The sequence below is a fragment of the Bufo bufo genome, chromosome 5 (assembly GCF_905171765.1).
Source record: "Bufo bufo chromosome 5, aBufBuf1.1, whole genome shotgun sequence".
NCBI lineage: Eukaryota > Metazoa > Chordata > Amphibia > Anura > Bufonidae > Bufo > Bufo bufo.
Window position 1 is genome coordinate 510884812 of NC_053393.1, and position 24903 is coordinate 510909714.

Here is a 24903-nt window from a genome sequence, read left to right on the forward strand (position 1 = left end):
TGCGTTAGGTGCGGATCCGTCTGGTATCTGCACAGACGGATCCGCACCTATAATGCAAACGCTTAGATCCGTTCAGAACGGATCCGTTTGCATTACCATGAACAAAAAAAATAAAATAATAATAATTTTTTTTTTTTTCATGATAATGCAAACGGATCCGTTTTGACTTTACATTGAAAGTCAATGGGGGACGGATCCGTTTGAAAATTGAGCCATATTGTGTCAACTTCAAACGGATCCGTCCCCATTGACTTACATTGTAAGTCTGGACGGATCCGCTCGCCTCCGCACGGCCAGGCGGACACCCGAACGCTGCAAGCTGCGTTCAGGTGTCCGCCTGCTGAGCGGAGCGGAGGACAAACGGTGCCAAACTGATGCATTCTGAGCGGATCCGCATCCACTCAGAATGCATTAGGGCTGGACGGATCCGTTCGGGGCCGCTTGTGAGAGCCTTCAAACGGAGCTCACAAGCGGAGCCCCGAACGCTAGTGTGAAAGTAGCCTTAGTCTGATTCAGGACCTTTATCTAGCTAAATCAGTGCGAGAAAACAAGGTCAGTATTTTCATAAGTCATTAGGATAGAAAACAACATAGTAGACTGCTTTTCTATATAAGAAAGCAACTGAGAAATAAAACCGAACATAAGAATGGAGATTAGACTATTGAATAGAATAGAATACATAGCGATGAGGAGAGAGAAATGTCCCAATAAAAATGTAAAGTACCTAGCCAAGTGTGGAGGACAGAATACTATGTATATTGTAACACATGCCTGAAAACCCAGAGGCTGAAGGGGTCAGGAGATGGCTGGGGGGCCAGCAGCAACACTGTTCTGGTATAGGACATGTGGTAAACAAACAGCGGAATAGGCCAGATTGCTAAATCAGTGCAAGAAAACAAGATCAGTATTTTCATAAGTGATAGGATATAAAACAATATACTGTATTTTTCGGACTATAAGACGCACCGCACAGGTTTAGATAACAGAATTTTAGAAATAAATATTTTCTACATATTAAACCCTCCCTAATGGTTAAATGATGTAGTAACTTATACACACAGCACTGCTGCATACACCCCATGAAAAACACAGCTCTGCTACACAGCTGACATACACACACACACAAACTGCACAGCTATATACACCTCATGATAAACACAGCTCTGCCACACAGGTAATATATATATATCTGTAGAAATCCACGGCACACCTCTGTATATGGTGAAAAAAATGTGTCTTTATTCACACATGTCACAGCGGCGACGTTTCGGTCCCCTCACGGAACCTTTCTCAAGCCAAGTGAATTACAAAAGTGCATATACTTATATAACTCTCAATTAATCAATAAAATAAAAGCATGTGAGGAGTTAATAATAGAGAAATGCAGGAGGAATCTATAGAACGCGATATGAGACCTTTGATCTCGAGTGATTGCGGTCCAAGCGTCTTCTAGATAACTATCTGGCATTGCGATTTATATAGGCATATTAATTATAGTTATATAGGGTAAATATAGTATTTCATGATGAGGATCACGGTTTTGCAAATTCCCTTGTCCACAAACAAGATGGCGATCGCTATCTGTAAAGGGATGTGGCTGGCAATAAGAACTGGAGAATGCGCACTGAATTGATGATGACGCTGAGGCCTTGGCGCTGCGCTCTTGTGCCGCCTCCTTGTTAGTAAGGTGTCTATGTAATATATCGGACCATGATCTCCTTCTACAACGATGTATTTGATATAGCCAAGCACTTTTTTTATGTTTGTAACTTGCACATCATGCACTTTATGGTTTAGGGATATATATAAATATTATGCCTAACACTATAGTATACACATATATATGGTAAGGAAATCATGGAATGGATGCACTTTATTTCAAGGGAATCATGTTTGAGTACTGAATTTATAGTTAATCATGTGGAAAGTCATACCATGATGAAATGACACATATTGAAGTATTTATTGAGCACTGATTGATTATATTGAGATAGGGATCGACCGATATCGGCTATACCGATGTTATTGGCCGATATTCATGATTTTCTAAGTTATCGGTATCGGCATCTAACCTTGCCGATAATGCGTCCAGTGCGCTATCACAGAACGTGAGTGCGCTGCTGTCAGCGCGCCATGTTCCCTCTGCAGCACAGAGGAGAAGGAGTCCCTCTCTCCCTCCCCCCTGTGCCGCGCTGCCAATGAGGAGAGAAGGGAGGAGGAGGTGCGGGCGCACTGCGCCACCAATGAAAGTTAAGGTGTAATATAAATACAGGAGGTGGTGCCCAGCCTATATGACAGGAAGCTGCGATTAGCGGCAGTTAACCCCTCTGATTTAACTAGATTAAAAACATTGGTGGCGCAGTGCACCTTTCCCCCCCAGTATTAAAATCATTGGTGGCGCAGTCCCCCAACACCCCCCAACAGTAACCACAGGGTCCCCTCCCCTCCTCTTCATTGGTGGCAGTGGCAGCTTCTGATCGGAGCCCCAGCAGTGTAATCCTGGGGCTCCGATCGGTTACCATGGCAGCCAGGACGCTACTGAAGTCCTCCATGGTAATCTCCCTGCTGCTGTGTGTACTATGCACAGAGCAGCAGGGACAGTGTGATGTCCTATTCACCCTGATAGAGCTCTATTAGGGTGAATAGGACAAGGTATGAAAAGATCCCAGGTTCTAGCCCCTAAGGGGGAAATAGTTATTAAAGGAAAAATAAAAAAAATGTAAAAAAAAACGCCAAAATATTAAGTATAAATCACCCCCTTTCCTAATTTTACATATAAAGTATATAAACAATAAATAAACATATCACATATTGCCACGTCCGAAAAGTCTAAACTATTTAAATATTTTTAAAAAATCTCCTATGTAGTGAACGCCATAACAGAATTTTTTATTTTTTTTTCAAAAATGAAAATGCACAGAATATCGGTATAGGTTATCGGCTATCGGCCTGAAAGTTCACAGGTTATCAGTATCGGTAACCCTAAATTGAGAGTCATATAAGTATTGACTTGAGAAAGGTTCCGTGACTTCTTCAATAGTCCTTCAGCTTCTCCTTTCACTGGACCTTAGGATGTTTCAGCATGGAGATGGCTGTGTTCCTCTCCAAGATCACCCTCCTGGCTGCACTGGTCATACAGATCAGTGTCAGGGAGGGAGGGAGAGAAGTCCTCAGACGCACACCTCTCTCATTGATCCAGCAGGACACTGCATGAGCGCTCTGCTGGATCATTAAGGAGGCAGTCAGGGGAGTCTCGCAGTGCTGGACCACCCTGACGGCGGACTATAAGACGCAGGCATTTTTAGCAAAATTTAGCAATCTGGCCTATTCCGCTGTTTGTTTACCACATGTCCTATACCAGAACAGTGTTGCTGCTGGCCCCCCAGCCATCTCCTGACCCCTTCAGCCTCTGGGTTTTCAGGCATGTGTTACAATATACATAGTATTCTGTCCTCCACACTTGGCTAGGTACTTTACATTTTTATTGGGACATTTCTCTCTCCTCATCGCTATGTATTCTATTCTATTCAATAGTCTAATCTCCATTCATATGTTTGGTTTTATTTCTCAGTTGCTTTCTTATATAGAAAAGCAGTCTACTATGTTGTTTTCTATCCTAATGACTTCTGAAAATACTGACCTTCTTTTCTTGTATAGATTTAGCTAGATACAGGTCCTGAATCGGACTAAAAGGCTGCATAGCCGAATCTGGAAATACCTTGTGTCTTCATGCTGGAAAGGATTGTGTTTATCCAACCTCGTTGCATGGATCTTTGGCTATAGTCTGAATAAATAAATAAAACTTCATTGGTCTTGCATCTCAAGAAGTGTGCCGTGAGATATAACCTAGAAATATGCTATCGCTTTAAGAGAGGGGAAAACTATTTTAATGTAAAAAAAAATTATGTAATTTCTAGAGATGAGCGTTCAACTCTATTCGATTCGATTAAATCCAAATTTTTGGTGATTCGATTCAGATGAATTTCTCAAAATGGCTTTAGCCATTTTTTAGATAGGAAGACAGGAAAGATGGAGAAGAGGATCAATTGATCCTAGGCGGTGTATGAGTATACACCCTGCGAGGCACTTGCTGGAAAAAAAGGGACAATTTTTCTGACCATTTTTTTTTTTTACGTAAAAAATCCTACAATGTGTTTAAAGAGTTAAATGAGTTGCATTGAGTCCCAGGAGACCCCAGAATGTCACCCACAACCTCTCTATCAGTACACCAAACCTGCAGTCTCACTGTTCTGTATTTAATTTCGTTTTTTGTTTTTTTTAACTGCGTAATTTCTTGTGAAATATTCACCTTCTTCCTGTTGCTTGAGGGAAATGGAACCAAACAAGTCTGTGGAGGCAGTCTACTGTGCAGCGGATAAATCCTCCTGTTTTACCAGTACATGTAGTTACTATATAAGTGATGAAATAGTGAAAGGAGGTCAAGTGGTTGCACATTATATGTGTACCATAGGTTAGGGAGGGTGGGGAGCCATGAGGAAATACAGAGACATGGAAGGCAAATGCAGGGGGGGTCTTTGACAAAGACCACTATGTGGGTCAAAACATAGCAACATGTGTGAGAAGTGACAATACGCCTAAGCTGTGCTTCATTCCTTTAAAGAGCTGCGGTCAGCAGGATCAACCTTCTTAAATTAGGCATACTGCTTGATAGGGTTGATCCTACTGGTTAAAATGATACATGTCTTGTGAAAATCAGTTGTGGCCTTCCCCTCGAGAAAATATTTTATTCCATATGCAATTAAGGGCTTCAGTGCACCAAGGGGTCTGACCAGCACTGGAAAACTGGGGTATTGTGAGGCTAAGCACCACCCCTCAGTGCAATAGGCTCCACCCCTCAGTGCAATAAATCCCTCATTTGCATAAATAATTATAGTCTTTTTTTCTCAGGAACGCCATAACCGATTTTTACAAGACAGGTTTTATGTAAATCAATAGGATCAACCCTGTCAGGCAGTATGCTTAGTTTAATAGGGTTGATCCAGCTGACAGGTGCTCTTTAAAACTTCCTAAAAACAGTCTGTTCATTATCAATTTTCTATAACTTACCGTCATATCCGGGGGCTATGAAATGCTCAAACTATAGAAAATAAAATTACAAAATAAATGTGTATGAATAAATGAAATGAACTTGTTACTTCCTATATTTACTGTATATTATACAGTAAAGAATCTAATTATATCATAGTCATATTTGTCATGAAAATCATCCAGCTGTCATAATGAATGAAAGTATAGATTACTAGACACTGAGAAATAATTAGTATGTATAAAATCGGCGGAGGATTATTATAATTATACGTATCTGCAGCCGCGCGGCATTGTGATTACCGTGTGCGACAAGCCATGTATGGGGGCAACGCAAACCAGTGTTCATTGTAGATTCTCTCCTGCTTCACTAAGCAATTTCCCCCTACAATAACATACTGTAACACAGATGATTCGCATTCTATTAACGGCGTCACTGAGGGCACCAGAGATTATGCAAATATGGCCGAATTCGTGTACAAAAATATGTTCTTTTGTGTGACCCCTAATCCCAGAATACTAGATGAAGGACAAAGCTGGTAAAGCCATATACTCTGTTTCCCTGAATTTTCCTGTGCATTGAAGGGCTGCCATGTGGAAAACACATTTCAAATACTCTATTAGGAAATTTTGAGTTAATAAGGGGAACGTCCCCATTTAGGACCCTCATCTAACAGCTAGTGGAGGATGCAACACATCCGCTGAGTGCATGGACAAGCCATTGACTACTATGGGGAGTGCCTAATAATTTCCTCTTCGGTGATGTTGTATGTGCTGTGGTGGGGTGCCAGCGCCAGGACACCTTGTAATAAATGTTTTATCGGAGAATCTTGAAAAAAAAAGGCAGTGTCAAAGTGGTGACTTCTATGATACAACTTTTAAAGGGTTTTTCTGGGAGTTCACTATTGCTGGCCTATGCTCAGGACAGGTCATCGGTATCTGATAGTTTGTGGTCCGACTCCCAGCACCACCACTGATCAGCTGTTTGAAGAGGCTGCAGCACTGCGGTCAATGCTGCAGCCTCTTCCTAGGACAGTGACATCACGTTCATTGGTCGCATGGTCAATTTGCAGCTCAGTCCCATTCAAGTGAATGGGCCTGGGCTGCAATACCAAGCACAGCCACTGCACAATGTATGGCGCTGTGCTTGGTCTACTGTGAAGAGGCTGCAGCACTCAGTTTAAACAGCTATATGATGAGCATGTAAAAGATTGGGCCACATAGAGTTTAAAAAAAAACAAAAAAAAAAAACATACTCATCCTCACCGAGTCAGACCCCCACCAGTGAGATATGGATGACCTGTCCTGAGGATGGGCCATCAATATTGAACTCTCAGAAGGCCCCTTTAATAACATCCACTGCTAGTAACCCTGCCAGGAGACCTCTCTGCTTTCAGTGGGGCACAATAGATCCACTGTGTGCCCCAATGGGACATGATGTCATGATGCACTATATCATACAGCAGAAAGTCTTTGTGTAGTTATATGGACACCTTTGACATGGATAAAATAATTTTTTTGTTAGTGTTGCGTTAAAAAAAGATTCTCTAAGTATCAGGCTGCAGTTTTCATTTTTTTATTCACCTGCTTCTAATTTCAAACTTTTCTCATGTCGACAAGTCCTCTCAGTAATACATGCTGAATGTGAGGCCTGTGTTTCCAGAATGCTGCTGCCTTCACTAACTATCATATATCAGTACAGCTTTATTCATGTTCTGATTTCTTTTTCTATAGCCCATGAGGGATCTCTTCTCCCTTGTGATGAATGAAGAATATGTTATTTCCCCCATACACCCCTGCAGAGTCTGCTGTGGGTACTCAATTCTTTCTGCACGCATACACAGCCTATGTGATTCTTCTGCTTCTCCCTTCAGACTGTCTTGTGTGGGCTTTTTTCCTTATCTATAGCCTGTGTAATCTGCCTTTCCTAAATAACTTGGATGCTTTCCACCTCTCCAAACTCTGATCTGCAGTGTACTCATTCCCAAACCTCCCGCTGCTTTCTTATCAACTGAGGGAAGGGAATGCATTAGAGCAGAGAGAGCCAACAACCAGGAGCACTATGCTGTCTAAGGATGTAGAAATCTTAAACTTGACACTTAACACAACAAATACTATTGAAAGTAACTTAAAGTTTGTTGCAACTGTGTAATTAACACAAGTGTACATGTACATCCATGTGTCAAAAGCCATTGGACAGCCAGCTATGTGGAGGACTTACACAGACTCTGCAGCCTCAAAATAGTTGGACATTTTGAATGAAGAGCCTTTAGAAAGTTTCTTAATTTGACATTTAAGAACCAAATTAACCATAAAAATCTGTTATATTCTTTTAAGGGGGAATCTAGTCAACATGATTTTCTGATGCATCAGATCGATCACATTGGAGAGGCTACCAGTGAATTCCAGAATAAAAGGGATCTATAGAAGGCTAAACCCATGTGGCACTGGAAACATGACATAATACTATGGACAAGCCATTAATTGGAATTATCATTTGCTTCCAATGATGTGTTAGATGTCTATTAACAGAAGTCTCTGAGCAGAGGCAAAGATGTTACAATAGAGCCGAAGGGACTCTGTGTGTCTTTGTACCAAATTTCATGAGGCTCTGGGTATGTGGGAGATATTCTTCCTGAGAACCAATGCTTCTGCGTACAATACCTCCGTCATACATCATCTAAAAAAACTTATTTTATATACACAGCCCAGGTCTTTTAAAGGAACCATCATGCTCTACAGCATCACATGCAACTGAGCCCATTGGCCTGACTAAAAACAGCCAAGTGGACATGGTTCAACCAACAACCAAGACTTGAAATGCAGTTATATTGACAGACTCCTCTGCCCTGTATGTGCACCCACAGTGGTGCCATAGTGATATAGCTATAGATGCAGAATAGTAAATACCTCCATACACTATATAAATCTGTTGATTGTAGGAATCTTCAGGATAGGGGTTGCTGGATAACTGTTTAACAAACCTCACTTGAATCTATGTACTCAACAAGACCTTTCTCACAGTCCTGTAATTTGGCTTTATTGACATAGTCATCATTAAGACCCTTCTTAATGAGCTGAAAAGACACGAATCCTAAAGATAAAGCTCTTAAAGTAACAGTGATCCTTTACTTGCTTGTCAGTAGTAGAAAGCTCAAACACCAGTATCTGATGCACAGAAGTCACACGTATCGTCTCGGCAGATTACATTGTTTTCTCTTTCTTAACACATTCCCTGTGATAATGTCTGTTTGTTTTGTGTGTGTGTGGGGGGGACCAGTTGCCATTTTTACCAAATATTTTCTATTCTGCTTTATTTGGGGGTTGGAATGAAGTAAGAAATGATACAAATACATTTTGACACCCAGGCATTTACTACATTAGTAACCATAAAAGGGGTTGGCCTATCTGGGAGATTGATGGCATATCGCTATGATATGACATCAATGTCAGATAGGGGCAGGTCCCATCTCTGGGACCAACTCCTATCTCTAGAACAGGGCCCCAGAAGTGAGTAGTTCTGAAAGTAGCCGAGCACTGACTCAGCTATAACAACAGTCCAATAGTGGTAAATGGAGAGGTGGCCCTGCTTGTGCATTGTGCTCTCCTTCACTTCGGGGTCTCTTTCTAGAGGTAGGAGGTTCGACTCGTACCTATTTGACATGGCATAGCGATATGTAATCAATTTCGCATATCCACATGCCATAAATGTCTGATAGATGTGAATCCTACAGCTGAAATGGCACTTACGTTGAGAACAGGGATCCTCTGACCCCTCCTGGCCACCTTATCCATGGGAGAATGAATTGAAAGTTGGCCCCACAGCTCAGCTGCTTCTACAACAAGTTAATGTTGAGAGCCACGCATACGTGGCCACCTTTTCATTCATTCTGTAGGTGGATGAAGCTCCCACCTCGCCAGGCATGTCAAGGGAGCACTACTTTACAAACAGGTGTTACTTCCAGAGGTGGGACCCTATGGCTAAGCCTTTAATGCCCATGTTGGGGATACCCCTTTAAAAATCTGTGCCTTGCCGTTATATATTCCGCCAGCTACATATTTTGCCATCATGGCCAAAATCATCACTTCTTATCAATATTCATCTGACTCTTGTATATGAACAGTCTACTATTACATCAGTCAACAATTTACAGGATATAGTGGAAATTAAGGATCAGGTTGAGTGTATTCGAGTGGTCCTACATTAGGGTAAATCTATAGCCTTTAGGACTGATGGCCGAAAGTGAGCACCATAGACCTACTTCCAAAGACAATACAGGCTTATATGTTATGATCAGCTGGCAATATTCCCTCTACTCTCAATGAATAGTTTGAAGGTATTTACTTTATAGGTACAGTCAGGTCCATAAATATTGGGACATCAACACAATTCTAACATTTTTGGCTCTATACACCACCACAATGGATTTGAAATGAAACGAACAAGATGTGCTTTAAAGAGGACCTTTCATCAAACATTGTAAGATAATTATCAGGCTACATAGAGCGGCGCCCGGGGATCTCACTGCACTTACTATTATCCCTAGGCGCCGCTCCATTCAACCGCTGTGTCCTCCGGTATCTTCACTGAATTGGTTCTACTAGGCGGAGTCTGCCCTGTTTCACCCTGAGCGTTCCTTCTCCAGGGATAATAGTAAGTGCAGTGAGATCCCTGGGAGCCGCTCTATGTAGCCTGATAATTATCTTACAATGTTTAAAAGGTCCTCTTTAACTGCAGACTGTCAGCTGTGGGAGGCACATATGCAAACTGTTGTAATTCCTACACCATTTACCTGATTTGGATGTAAATACCCTCAAATTAAATCTGACAGTCTGCAGTTAAAGCACATCTTGTTCGTTTCATTTAAAATCCATTGTGGTGGTGTATAGAGCCAAAAATGTGAGAATTGTGTCGGTGTCCCAATATTTATGGACCTGGCTGTATATTTGAAGGTACAGTCCTGATCAAAAGTTTAAGACCACTTGAAAAATGGCAAAAAATCATATTTTACATTGTTGGATCTTAACATGGTTCCAAGTAGAGCTTCAACATGCAACAAGAAGAAATGGGAGTGAGACAAAACATTTTTTGGGCATTCAATTAATTGAAAATAATGATTAAACTGAAACAGGCTGTTTTTCAGCTGATCCAAATTTTTGGACCACATGCCTTTTAAAAGGCCAAATCTGTGCAAAGATGTGGATTCATTGTCATTTTCTGTCAGGTAGTCAAAGGTTGTGATGGCAAAAGCAAAAAAACTCTCCCTTTTTGAACGTGGTCGGGTTGTTAAACTGCATAAGCAGGGTCTCTCACAGCGCGCTATCGCTGCTGAGGTGGGACGCAGTAAGACAGTCATTTGGAATTTCTTAAATGATTCTGAGGGTTAGGGAACAAAAAAGTCAAGTGGAAAACCCCAAAAAAATTCACCACACTGAGCCCCAGAGGATCCAATTGGCTGTCCGTCAAGACACTGGACGATCCTCGACCCAAATTAAGGTCCTTACTGGTGCTGACTGCAGCCCCATAACCATCAGACGCCATCTGAGACTGAAGGGCTTCAAAAACCAAAGACCTCGTCTCCTTGAACGCCACAGAACTGCTCGTTTGGACTTTGCAAGAGAGCACCAAACATGGGACATTCAAAGGTGGAAGAAAGTTTTATTCTCTGATGAGAAAAAATTTAACCTCATGGTCCTGATGGTTTCCAACATTACTGGCATGACCTGAGATGTTTTCTACGCACCACAGTGGAGGGGGCGCCATAATGGTCTGGGGTGCTTTTACCTTCAGTGGAACAATGGAGCTTCAGGAAGTGCAGAGGCGTCAAACGGCTGCTGGCTATGTCCAGATGTTGCAGAGAGCATTCCTCATGACTGAGGGCCCTCGCCTGTGTGGTAACGACTGGGTTTTTCAACAGGACAACGCCACAGTACACAATGCCCGCAGGACAAGGGACTTCTTCCATGAGAATAACATCACTCTTTTTGCCCATCCTGCGTGTTCCCCTGATCTAAATTCATTTGAGAACCTTTGGGGATGGATGGCAAGGGAAGTTTACAAAAATGAACAACAGTTCCAGACAGTAGATGGCCTTCGTGCAGCCGTCTTCACCACTTGGAGAAATGTTCCCACTCACCTCATGGAAACGCTTGCATCAAGCATGCCGAAACGAATTTTTGAAGTGATCAATAACGGTGGAGCTACTCATTACTGAGTTCATGTTTGGAAGTTGGATTTCTGTTTTGGGGGGGTTTATTTTATTTTTTTGGAGGTGTGGTCCTAAACTTTTGATCAGCTGAAAAACAGCCTGTTTCAGTTTATTCGTTGTTTTCATTAAATTGCATGCTCAAAAAGTGTTTTGTTAAGATTGTTAAGATCCAGCCATGCTAAATATGATTTTTTGCCATTTTTCAAGTGGTCTTAAACTTTTGATCAGGACTGTATATGCTTTCTTAAAGGGCTAAAATAGGTTTTTCCATCTTATATTTCTGGGATATGCACAGTCCTCTGGTATCCTGATCCTTAAGAAGAACTAACCCATGTTTTGCCAGTCAAGCTGGCCAGCAGTGGAGTCATCTGGGCATAGATCAATTAGAGATGCACTTATGTATCCAGTTTAATGTAAAATGGTGTCTGTTACCATGTTGTCCTCATGGGGAGGAGGTATCAGCAGGGAGTTGATTGCTTATGCCTTTTCCATGAATTATGGATGTCTCCGGAAACAAGGAAACTCTACAGAGATCCCTATGTACATTCCTCTGGGACATAGGTAAGCAAGTATATCACCCTTTCCTTGTTTAGGGACCAAGTTGTAGAAGACGATTAGAAAAGATCTTGGATTTGTAGTTTCTGCAGTCTCTGTATAATACAGGGGAACATTCTAAATTCTATGTTTTCATTGAAAGTGATGGTGAAGTGGCCCAAATCGTTAGTTGGCTGACCCTCCAATCTTCCAAGACGGCCAACTGTAGCTAGGACTATAAATGGCAAAGTCTAACATTAAAAACAGTGCTGGTGGCCCAGTGCTTAGCACTGTTGCCTTATAGTATTGTTTTTTTTGTTTTGTTTTAATTAGACCAAGGGCAATGGAGCATGGAGTTTGTATATTCTCCCCATGGGTTTCCTCTGGGTTCTTTGGTTTCCTCCAATATCAGCCACTCCAGGTGGTGAGTGGATGGAAAGGTTGTTGCATGGCTCTATCCATTCACTTCTGTAGAAGTAACTGAAATAGCCTAGCAAGAGTGTTACCAGAGGGTTGTTGGGGGAACTCTGGTCAGGAGGTAGGAGCAGATCCCAGATGTGGTTATAAAGGTGCATTCCATAAATGTCTATGATGATTTCATACAGCCAGTTTCTGAAAGATTCCCCCATTTACATGCATACTTGGATCGGCTAAGTGAGCACATGTTCTCCTCTGGCGGTGGCTTATCTCCCCTGAGAACAAAAGGATCGGACATGTTGAAATCCAACTGCCGAGAATTCTCTTCCCTGACATCTGCCAATGAAGGAGAGTTAGGAGGCTCCCATACACAATAGATGGATGACCACGTAGCTAATTCTGGTGGCTGGGGCTCCTACTGGCACCTAATTTATGAGGTTGCTAGATGTTGGACCCCGGCCAATCCGTTATTGATGACCTATCCTAAGGTTATCAATATCTAAGTCTAAGGCCATACATGTACACAAATTTCCCCATACGCATCCCTATTTTGCTCAGCTGAACGTGCACATGTTCTCCTCTTATCTCCCTTATCTCCCCTGAGAGCAAAAGGATCAGACATGTTGAAATCTAACTGCTGATCCTTCTCTTCCCTGACATTTGCCATTGGGAAAGAATCAAGAGGCCCCCCAAACACTTTAGATGGATGTCCAGGTCCCTTAAAGTCAGCGGAGTCAGATAACATTCATATTATATTTATGGTCAGCTTAAAGGGGTTGTCTGGCCTAGGAGACTACAAATCCTATGGTCTTAACGTGTGCCCCTTAAAAATAAAAACACAACCCCTTTAACTATGTGCCTCTTATGCAATATCCAGATTATTTATTCCTGTAATCTCCTGTGACTCAGATTCTTTCTGATGCGCGGTATATATTAGCATCAATGTCAACTACTCAAAAGAAATTACTTGGGCCTAATATCCATTTCCAGATTTCAACGGAGTTCACCCAGTGGGCGCCTGACTGAAGAAATCACTAATGTAGTTACAGGGAATTATTTCTTAAATGTGATAGTGGACATGATGCCAGCACCCACTTTCCATTGTTTCCTTTCAAGTAAATGTTGAGATAATCAGACTAATCTGACACCTGACATGGCTAAATATGGTCACTTTATAAGCGGCCAACCATTGACTTACATTTTCTTTGTCTGATGTATTAAAATACACAAGAGCCATTCGGTCGACACGTATTTTTAAGAGTTTTTTTTTGTGTGTCCACCCTTTCCCTGTCCCTCATTCATGCGGGCGCAGACACAGTCAAGCATACATTGTCGTCCCATGTAATGATACTAGTGACTCTTTAAATGGAAGTTTTTTTTTTGTTCACACTTCACCATTAAAAGCAGAAAAGGCTTTTGGCCGTGGCCATACAAGCATAATAAATTGTATATGTTTGCAATACTGAATGCGTTTCGTCCATATGCTGTGCTGCATAGCTACATGAATGAGCATTTACCAAATCAGTCCCACCACATTAAACAGAAAAACAATCTTTATTCATGGTAACTTATCAGTTTCAATTAATCAACCCTAACAATGGAATTTCTGATGTGCTTAAGCAACTTGAAAGCAATAGGTCATCTCCAGGGCAGTCTTGTTGTGTCTTTGTGTCTTCAGATTTAGACAAAGCCTCGAGGAACCACGTAATGATCAAAATGTTACATTATATCCTTCCCAATAATGGTCTTAAAGATTCCATATTTACCATTCAGTCTTTTTTTTTTGTAATGTGTATTCCCTACTTTTATAAAAGTCTCGTCCCTCTTGTTGGACACAGTGACTATAAGAAGTCTGCTGCCTGGAAGAGAATAGGATATAGGCTGACCATTCTTTCAAAGCTGCTGTGCTGCTATGTGAATAGCATTGTGCCGTCCATTCCAGTGGGTATTGAAAAGAGGTAACCATTGGTTTGATTTGGTTACACGCTTTAGCAAAGGACTCCCTCCCACTGCCTAAGGGTCTGTGAAAGGTCCGTGACCTGTTTAGAAGAGTCGAACGAAATGTCATGTTGCCCCTCCCAAATGGGAGTATCTGCATTCATTTGATCTGTATAAAAAATGATTGGGGATGGTTAGATCAGTGCTTTTGAATTGCAATTTATAGTAGTTTACAAAAAAATTCACATTGTTAGTGCAGAAAACGTGGAAGTGTTTCTTGCTAAATTGCATTACCTGTGAAATGTCATTAGTCTTCCGGGGCTCAGATTCTTTCATTTTTTTCTCATTTTCATTTTCTCATTTTCTACTCAGGCATGAATTAAACCTCCAGAGGATGCTGTAAACTGATTGTAATTTAATGAAATTAAAATATGATAGATAGATAGATAGATACTGTAGATAAATAGATGATAGATAATGAGAAAGGTTTCGATAGATAGATAGATAGATAGATAGATATGGATAATTGATAGACAGATGGATAGATAGATATGAGATACCCGTATTTTTCTCCCCATAAGACGCACTTTCCCCCTCAAAGTGGGGGAAGATGTCGCTGCGTCTTATGGGGTGAAAACGAATGAGCGCTTCCATTATGGAAGCGCTCATTAGTACCGGAGGACCAGGAAGCAGTGAATGCAGCGCTCTGTACTCACCACTTCCTGGTCATCTGCCGTCGGCTGTGCTGTGACTGCGCACAGCATGAGGATGCTCTGGGGGTCTGATCTGAGGCATGGGGTTTCATCTGAGAAATGGGGGTCTGATCTGAGGTCTGATTGAGGGTCCTATTAACATTAGGGGTCTGATTAGGGCTGTGAGCTGAGGTCTGATTAACATTGGGGGTCTGATTGGTGGTTGTCACGAGGGTGTCAAGAGCCACGCCTGACTCCGTTATACCCGGGGTCAGGAAGTCGCAGCGGGTGGCTGCACGCTCTATGTAGAAAGATAGAGCTGTTTCTTTATGGTAGCTTTCTGGGTTTGATTTGCAACCCTTTTTGGCTCACTCAGGGATCCGTAGCTCCTTTTCCTCAGCTGTTTCTTGTCCAGCACTCCCAACCTCCTTATATTCCCCTCTCCCACTTCTCTGGTTGCCAGATATAGAGCTTCCTGCCTGGACTTCTATACTGACCCACTGGAGCTGTGTAGCTGTGTTCCCTGGTTGTTGTTTCAGAACGCTACCCTCCGGATCCCTGTTGGGCCTTTGTGGTCTGCTGTGGTCGCCCACCTTGGATTATATGTTTGTCTGTATTGTCTGTCCTCTCCTTGGTGTTTTCCTCTTAGTGTCAGTGGTGCGGACTAGTGATCCCACCGCCCCGTTCACTACATAGGGCTCATCTTAGGGAAAGCCAGGGTTTAGGCACGTGATCCGCGTACGGGTGAGGAACCCGTCTAGGGACGTCAGGGCAGTCAGGTGCCAGGCGCAAGGTGAGTCAGGGGTCACCACCTTTCCCTCTCCCTTGGACAGGGCCTTCCCATTTCCCTCCCTTTGCGTGACACCGGTCATTACAGTGGTCTGATGAAAAAAAAACATTTTTCTTATTGTCCTCCTCTAAAACCTAGCTGCGTCTTATACGGTGAAAAATACAGTAGATGCTGGATTAAAGTGTACCTAAACCTTCGCACAACGCACAGAAGGTGCTGCTTTCACAGCATGCGGAGTATGGATCCTGTGTGCTTCCATATTTCCCATGCTGCAACAGCAGAGCAAAATTGATGCAAGAAGAAGGTGCAGATCACTCTTATGAGCGCCGCTGCACCTTCTGTCCCCTTTAAAAGAATTTCACTAGACATATATAATTAGCAGATACCATTTTTTCAGAGATTAATTGGATTTATTGCAGTCAGTTTTCTCAGTAGGTGGAAATATAGTAGGAGCAGTCTTGATCCTGCTACATCTATATATTGCACCCTGTTTTCTGTTCTGATCATGTACTTTGGTAGTCACAACATATCTCAAAAGCAGGGATTGGAACTTAAAGCGGCCCTGGAAAAAAAAACTAAATGGGGCCCCATGTTGTAAGCAAGTACTAATTGAGAGTAGGCAGGGCCAACACATGTAGGCAGGTCACTAATACCATATTCTGGCAAATAATACTACCCCAGTAGAGCCAAATACCACAGTGCAGCACAAAATAATGCCCCAGTGGCAGAAAATACCTCCCCAGTAACTGCCCCTCTGTGGTGACCAGCGCCAGCCGCCACGTTGTGTCCTCCTACTCCAGTTGCTTCAGAATGGCATTACAGTTGAATTCAAGACCATTAGCTACCTGGCTGGTGGTCTTGAGGAAAGCTCAAATGACCCCTTGGGCATTGGCCCACCAGGAAGTTTCCCTGTAAGGTCTATGGCCAATCCGCCTCTGCTCAAAAAAGGAACTGTCCTAGAAGAATACAACACTTGAAGGGGTTTTCCGGGTTCAGGGCCAATCTTGGTAATACTGCTCTTTATTTTTACCCTACATATGAGTGGAGCATAGGAGCATTTCCTTGCCCCTTGTCACGCTGCAATCACACAGCACAAGGGTGTGTTTTTTATTGTGCTGGTAAAGTACCGGGTTTCTCATCACTATGGTAAGCCGAGACTTCCACCCAGCACTGAGCTCGGTGACATTCCGGCACAGATGGGTGTTCTCTAGCACTGCCGGAGGCTGTTTTGGAGGCATGCACTATGCAAAGTAGCCTCTGGCAGCAGTAGAGAGCACCCATCTGTGCCGGTGACGTCACCTGGCTCAGTGCTGGGCGGAAGTTTTGGCTTACCATAGTGTTGAGAATCCTGGTACGTCACCGGCACAATGAAAACACATCCTTGCGCTGCGCGATTGCAGCGTGACAAGGGGAAGCATCAGAGCAAGGAAATGCTTGTGTGCTCCACTCATGGGCAGCATGGTTGCTCAGTGGTTAGCACTGGTGCCTTGCAGTGCTGAAGTCCTAGGTTCGTATACGACCAAGGACAACATCTGCATGGAGTCTGTATGTTCTCCCCGTGTTTGCGTGGGTTTCCTCCGGGTTCTCTGGTTTTCATCCACACTCCAAAGACATACTGATAGGGAGTTTAGATTGTGAGCCCGATGGGGACAGTGTGATGCTAATGTCTGTAAAGAGCTGCTTAATATGTCAGCGCTATATAATAAAGAGCAGCGTATTAACAAGATCGGCTAGAAATAAAGAGCAGCATATTAACAAGATCGGCCCAGAACCCGGAAAACCCCTTTAATAATGAAGTGTTTCTTGTATGACTCCTTCTTGTCACGGGACGCCAAGGCGCTCGCTCTCCTCAGCGCCATCGGCGTCCCGTTGCTGTGCAGGTAGATAGGACGCGCACAGCGTCCTCGTCTCCTAGGTGACAGGGGGCGGGACGGACCGGCCGCACACGTCTCGTATGCACGGCCGGCGTCCTCAGTTCCCCCCACTCGGTGCTCGGCTGTTCTCCCTGGTGCGGGTCATGTGGCGCTGGCCACGTCACATGACCTCAGCCTGCCAGTATTTGACAGGCAGCCTGCTGGCCACAGGTTGCCTGTTAATTAGGTATCTGGCGATTGTTTGGTTTCCTGCATACTTACCTGTTCCTGTGTTCCCTGACGATCCTCTGCCTGCTCCTCCTGTACTGCTCTACTCTCCTGGTATTCTGACCCCGGCTTCCACCTGACGATTCTTTGCAGACTCCTGTTGTACTTTGTTTCTCTCCTGGTATTTGACCTCGGCTTCTCCTGACTATTCTTTGCTTATTCCTAGGTACTGCGTAGCTCTCTAGGTATTGACCCGGTCCGTTCACTATCCGTTATTTGTCTTGTCCGTCTTCCCAGCACGTATCCTAAGTTAGGGACTGCCGTCCAGTTGTCCCCTGTCATCAGGACTTGCGAGGCAAGTAGGCAGGGCCAGTGGTGAGGGTGGAGCGCAGTGGTCACTATCCTCCCCCTGTGTGTAGTGTACGTGACCGTCACACTTCTCTTAAAGCCACAGTTTTGAGATATGAAACCCTGGACCAGGATACCACCTGTACAGTGATGGGTGGCATTTCATGAGATGTTGGTTGTTTGCATATACTGTACCACATATGAAGACTTCTTGCTCCAATTCTCAGAACCCCAATTTTTGCTCATGAATATATTAGGGGAATTCTTCCATATTAAGTATAGTTTCCTGCAGTTCTCTGTTCTACGATGAGTGCACCATCAACAGTATCTACAAAGGTAATATAGTTTTGGGTGGAATTCTTTCTGTAACATTTCACTTTTTTTTTTTTATACGTTTTTTGTGTATGGTTTATGTCTTCCTATTACTTGCATTGGGTTTGTGACACTGAGCAGTACATTTTATTCTATCTGTTGACTTTTTGCTACTGCTTTATTTTAGTGTTTCTTAGGGCTTGTTTACACAACCATGTGAAGTCCGTTGCGGTCCGCAATGCACGGGCACCGACCGTGGCCCAGCCGCATGGGGATCGCGGACCCATTCACTTGAATGGGTCTGCGATCCGTCCATTCCGCAAAAAGATAGAGCATGTTCTATCTTTTTGCGGTGCGGAGGCACGGAACAGAACCCCAGGAAGCACTCCGTAGTGCTTCCGTAGTGTTCCGTTCCGTGATTCCGTTCCGCACCTCTGGATTTGCAGACCCATTGAAGTGAATGGGTCCGCATCCATGACGGTGCCCGTGTATTGAGGATCCACAAATACGGGCCGCAATACGGCAACGGGCATCACACATTCGTGTGAATGAGCCCTTATACATATATTTTTTTCTTTTCCTCCTCTTCATTCATTGGACAACTACCGTTGATCACAGCAAGAGACATGTCTAGACACTGACTTATTGTCCCTCAATGTTAAGTCAATAGACCAAACTCGGACAGAATTCATCAAAGGTTTTTACGCCTGGTTACTGACCATTTGTACGTATTGAACAGATTTTTTTGGACTTCAGTGAAATAATGGTTGTTTCTTGAGCTTTCTCCCATAGTCTTCAATACAATACAATGAGTTCTCTCTAAATAAAGGATAGCCTGCCATGACAGGTAACTATTAGTGCAGTCCATATGTTAACATATGCTCACTCCATTCTGCCTGGAGCCGAAACCTACAGGGATTTTTCTTAAAACCTTTAATTCTTCCCAGTCTTCATCCACATGTTAGATGCCCTCTCCATTTGTCTAATATAAAACATTAACCAGTATATTGGTGCTGCTGGGCATTTTTATTTTTATTTATTTTTTACGATTTTGGTCTGGAATTTAAAATTGGAAAATGGTTCTGCTTTGAGTTCCAAAAGCATAGCCTCCGATGCAATATCGATGCATAAGTATGCATATTTAATATATACTCTTATGTTAATGAATGAGTTTAGTGTAGAATTAGTTTGCAAATGTACTTCCATCCTGTATGCTAGATTTTTTTAGGCTTAGGTCTTCCTACTGAGAAGAGTTTTCCCAACTTTTATAAAAATATCTTTTGTTATCCTTGCTCAAAAATGTGAAAAAGCAAACACGGCCATATACGTAAAGTTCATCTGTCAGCAGTTTTGTACCTATGACACCGGCTGACCTGTTACATGTGCACTTGGCAGCTGAAGGCATCTGTGTTGGCCCCATGTTCATATGTGCCCGCATTGCTGAGAAAAATTAAGTTTTACTATATGCAAATGAGACTCTAGGAGCAACAGGGGTGTTGTCATTACACTTAGAGGCTTTGCTCTCTCTGCAACTGCCGCACTCTCAGCACTTTGAATGACAAGGCCTGGCTTGATGATGTTTACCCTACCTGGCCATGCAGAGGGCACGGCAGTTGCAGAGAGAGCAGAGCCTCTAGGTGTAATGGCAACGCCCCCGTTGCTCCTAGAGACTCATTTGCATATAGTAAAACTTAATTTTTCTCAGCAATGCGGGCACATATGAACATGGCACCAGCACAGATGCCTTCAGCTGCCAAGTGCTCATGTAACAGGTCAGCCAGTGTCATAGGGACAAATCTGCTGACAGATGCCCTTTAAGATATTCCTTTTCCTCACCTGCACTGTCTGATTATTCATTTGCTTTGGTCATGAAATTATGTGTTGTCCAAGAAGGTAACATGTCAGAATGTGGTAGCCATTCAGGAGCTGCTGCAATGACATCTATGTAGACAACACTTCATTAACTAAACAGGAGTAACCAGGGGTGTCATTAGCACTGGGCTATTGGTACTCATGCCCAAGATCTCCATCCAGCTCCACTTCCAATGTTATCCTTTCATGGATTACATTGAAAACTGTTGATCCATGCCTTGCCGTTCACATTTGTAGGCCATAGCCCACTTTAAGCCTAAGGTCTATGGTAGTGTAGGTTTTCAGCATCAGTCGGTGCAATATTTGAAATAATTTACTTTGTTTTGTGCAGGCAGTTTGCTTGGGGGTACTATTGCTTGTGGAAGAACACCGAAACTATTATTTTGGGGAACTATTACTATGGGGGGCATGCTGCTTTGTACTATAGGGGTGCACAGACTGACAGAGTTGTTTTGGAGGGCACTGTGTATTCACTATAATGTTGGGGCACTGCTTGGTACAGTTATTTTGGGGGTACACTGTGGGCACTATTACTTTTGAGGGCAACCTACTTGGTACTATGGGGGATCTATTCAAGGTACAGCTTATTTGGAGCACTATTACCATATGGGGATTTATTTTGCACAGTTAGTATGCAGGCACTAGTTTCTTGGCACTATTATTGTCTACCACCAAGTAGTGTCAGGGGCTATATCCGTTGACAGTCATTTTCTGGGGCAGCATATGTACAACACAAATTACTGTCGGGCACACTGTATGGTAACAATTATTTTTGCAGGCAATATGTGTATTGCACTATAATTTTTGGGGCACTATGGGGGAGCAATTACTTCTTGGCAGAATTAACTCTGGGAGCACTGTGTGGCACTTATTATTGTCAGGCTGGGCTGCACAGCAGGCACAAAGTAAAGGGTAGCAGCAGGATACCACAGAAATCTAGGATGGGGTATGTATATTGAGAAGGAGGGGATGAAAAGTGAGGAACCCAACGTTTGGACAGGAAACTGTGCTGAGATGAGTCTTGGCTGGTCATAGAAGTTGTCATAGCGGTCTGGAACAATGGAGAAGATGAAGTAAAAGAACATCTTCAATTAGGGAAAACACCACTTGTGAGTTACTGGATGTTATTGGTCTATATGTTTCCAGTGACTGGGTCTGATAAGTGCTGTATTCTCCTGTGTCTTCTGTAGTTGTGAATTTCATTAAAAAACTAATATCCATCCAGGGACAGTGTGCTGCTGAGTCAGTGAATCCAGTTGGAGGGGTGGATTTAGTACCTATACATTGAGGCAACCAGATGGCGGTGTAGCATCTTTTGAAAAGCTGGCGCCTTTTTCTATAGTTTACAAGCACGACCACTGCTGATGGATTACAGGGTGGTCGTAACCTCTGGAATTGAGCTGTATATAATGTGATGGAAAAATGAATCAAGCCAGCAAAGGAGGCAATATGGGCAATCACTGTACTTTAGAAAGTGCCTTGTATTAACTTTCTCTACATGATCTATGGCATTTGCTGAAGTGAGACAGCCCCTTTAAGCTCTGAAGCCTGCGGAATGGTTAATGTTTTTCTACACTATAGGACGAGGTGCGGCTCAGGATCAATGCATTATAAGTAGTGCAGTGAATTTGGAAAGTTTCTGTGCTTTTCTGTAGATTTTTTTTCTATATGTAAACTGTAAAACTATGCTGAAGATAGACATAGGCTTTAATATGGTTAGGATAAGCACAACAGTAGAGCTTAAAGGGCTTCTGTCAGCCCACTAAACCATTTTTTTTTTTTGTTTACTAATAATCCTACACTGCGAGCTCTGCATACATAAGTTAAATAATAATTTTGGTTCAGTAGAATTTGATAAAAAGCTATTTTTATAATATGTAAATTACCTTGCTACCAGCAAGTAGGACGGCTACTTGCTGGTAGCAGCCGCATCCTCCGATCCTAATGATGCCCCCTCCGCATTGTGATTGACAGGGCCAGGGAACGGAATCGTTCTCTGCTGGCCCTGCCTGTTTTCATTCAATATCTGGCGCCTGCGCCCCGGCCGTACCTGTCTTCAATCTGCGCAGGCGCACTGAGAGGCGGCCGCTCGCTCCTCAATGCGCCTGCGCCGGGTGTAGATGTGACGTCATCGGCACAGGCGCATTGAGGATGGAGCGGCCGAGCGAGTGGCCGCCTCTCAGTGCGCCTGCGCAGATTGAAGATAGGTACGGCGGCGGCGCAGGCGCCAGATATTGAATGAAAGCAGGCAGGGCCAGCAGAGAACGATTCCGTTCCCTGGCCCTGTCAATCACAATGCAGAGGGGGCGTCATTAGGATCGGAGGATGCGGCTGCTACCAGCAAGTAGCCGCCCTACTTGCTGGTAGCAAGGTAATTTACATATTATAAAAATTGCTTTTTATCAAATTCTACTGAACCAAAATTATTATTTAACCTATGTATGCAGAGCTCGCAGTGTAGGATTATTAGTAAACAAAAAAAAAAAAAACGGTTTAGTGGGGTGACAGAAGCCCTTTAAAGGAAGCCAAATGCATGGTAACCCCAATACTGCAAACACTGCAAGCTATGACTTATATACATGTTACTATGTACTGATAGTCACCATCCCATACAGCCCTGAAGCCATGAGACAGTTTGGGACATGTGTCTTTAAAGTCTGGATCTGTGCTATTCCCCAGAGGCTCCGAACGTACAGTTATCAGTGCAGAAATGGGCAACGTAATGAAGATTAACCCTCCTGTTTCTTTAGCAGACATTAGCAATATTAGCATTTACATAAAGCACTTTGAAATTCCTATTCTTACTATATTATTCGTGTAACTAACCATTGGGAAAAAGTTACCACAATCATACATCTGAGTGCAAGAAAAGCACACAGCAACATAAAACAGCCGACCCGTGTGGAATCATTCAAGAAATGCGATTGTTCCGCATGCAAATGCTTAACACAAGACCCCTGTGCTAATAAGACCCCAATGACAATCATAACACCGTTATTACGGATTAGTTTCTGTTAGGAAACCGTCATTGACTTGGCTTTTATTTTGGCCAGTGTGTAAACCGTTAATCCTTTTAGTCTGTACTAAGGCATGCAGAGAGAGCATGTCGAGATAAAACCTCCACAAGGGATTTTACTAATCAGACAGAGTGACGGGGCCCCGAGCAAGAAGATTGACAGTTGGATTATTCCACAGCAATAAAAATGTAACTGCTTCGTATTATTTTAGAATTGCAGGTGGTTTCGGACACGGAAGAAGATGTCGGGGGAGTCCTTCCTCTGCCGCCTCCACCTCCTGACAGAATGAAGAGAAATGAAGTCAAGCCTGTGTAACCAATCCCAGTTTTGGTAAATAGGGGGAAATTCTCTAACTTGTGATTTGTTTTTAAAACTCTTAAAAATCTAAATAAATAAATAAAAAATTAAATAAAAATTTTAAGTATAATATAATAAATGTATTTGTGTACATTGATATTTGACTTGTATTTTTTTTAAGTATAGGGTTCGATTGACATAGAACTTATTAAGATCAGCCCATTATGTTTTCTTTTAAACATGGAGTGTTGATGCACATGTATTCAAGACGCTGTCGAGATTAGAAATAAAGGTCTACTCTTTTTGTCCAAAACATCGCCTCTCTTGTCCACTGGCCATCTCTGGTATTGCAGCACAGCTGTAATTTGACCAAAGCCCATTGACAAAAGTGGTGCTTTTTTTTGTAAAAAGAAAAAAATGTACAATCCTATTTCTAATCACTCACCTATATTGTATTGTCAAACCCCATGGCCTGACTGCACCATCTGGAAATGGATTGCCGTGAAATTCCCTTTTATACTTGGCTATTTGGCAGTGCTCCCCACCTGTGGCTCCCTGATCCCTGCATGTGGTTCCCCTGCAGATATTATTCTGCCCTTGTGGCACCAGGGAGGCCATAGCATTCCTAGAATATGATGCCTGAGTTAGGACCATATCACTAGCTGTATATGGTAAGGACCATCACTAGGTCAAAACTTTAATGCTTGATTTGTAACTCGGATCTACCTGTCATATTTGAGAGTGGCTCATGGCCTTCAGAAGGACGGAGAACCCTGATACGTAGTAGGTTCCTCAGTTAACTGTCAAGGGTTTTGAGAACTCCTTTACTGTGCCCATTCTGTATAAGACACGTCTAGCACCACTTTTCCAAGTCATGCTACAAAACGGTTGTCACCAATAGCAATCTGTCTGTTCATTCAAAGTATATAAATGATACTTGGTTCCCAGTTGTTACAGTTACGGTTCATACACACAGTCATATAACAGTTCTGTGTATTAGTGCCATAGTTAGCATCAGAAAGACTTTCACCACTCCTTCCTTTAAAAAAAAAAGGCCTGATCTATCATTATGTTATTGGATCCCAATATTAGCACAAAATATACTCCTGAATGAAAATGTTATGTGACCATCATGAGCATGAGCCACTATCTTTACATTATTTTTATTAATTGACTTTTGGCAGAGATCCAAACAGCTTGATATGAACAGGTACAGTAGGTCCATGACTGTTATTGTCCATATGACTAGTCAGCAGTATATATAAGAATCTATTGCTTATAATCCGATGCATCCCTCTGTATTTCATTAAAGATATTTGACATATCTGGTAAGTGATGGTGACCGCTTGA

General features: G+C 42.8%; 1 protein-coding gene across 2 annotated transcripts in view; it reads left to right on the forward strand.

The window, feature by feature from the left end:
* The window catches only part of C5H10orf67 (chromosome 5 C10orf67 homolog), a 202828-nt gene extending 179193 nt beyond the window's left edge, over positions 1–23635 (forward strand). Inside the window, exon 16 of one of the 2 annotated variants that reach the window (XR_005779333.1) lies at positions 23468–23597. Coding sequence is in view for 1 of the 2 variants with exons in the window: in XM_040434424.1 (XP_040290358.1) it covers positions 23468–23571 (104 nt within the window). In the remaining variant the exon portion in view is untranslated. Of the gene's footprint in view, positions 1–23467 lie in introns of both variants that reach the window. The other variant, XM_040434424.1, reaches the window with a different exon arrangement.
* Positions 23636–24903: the final 1268 nt, after the last annotated feature.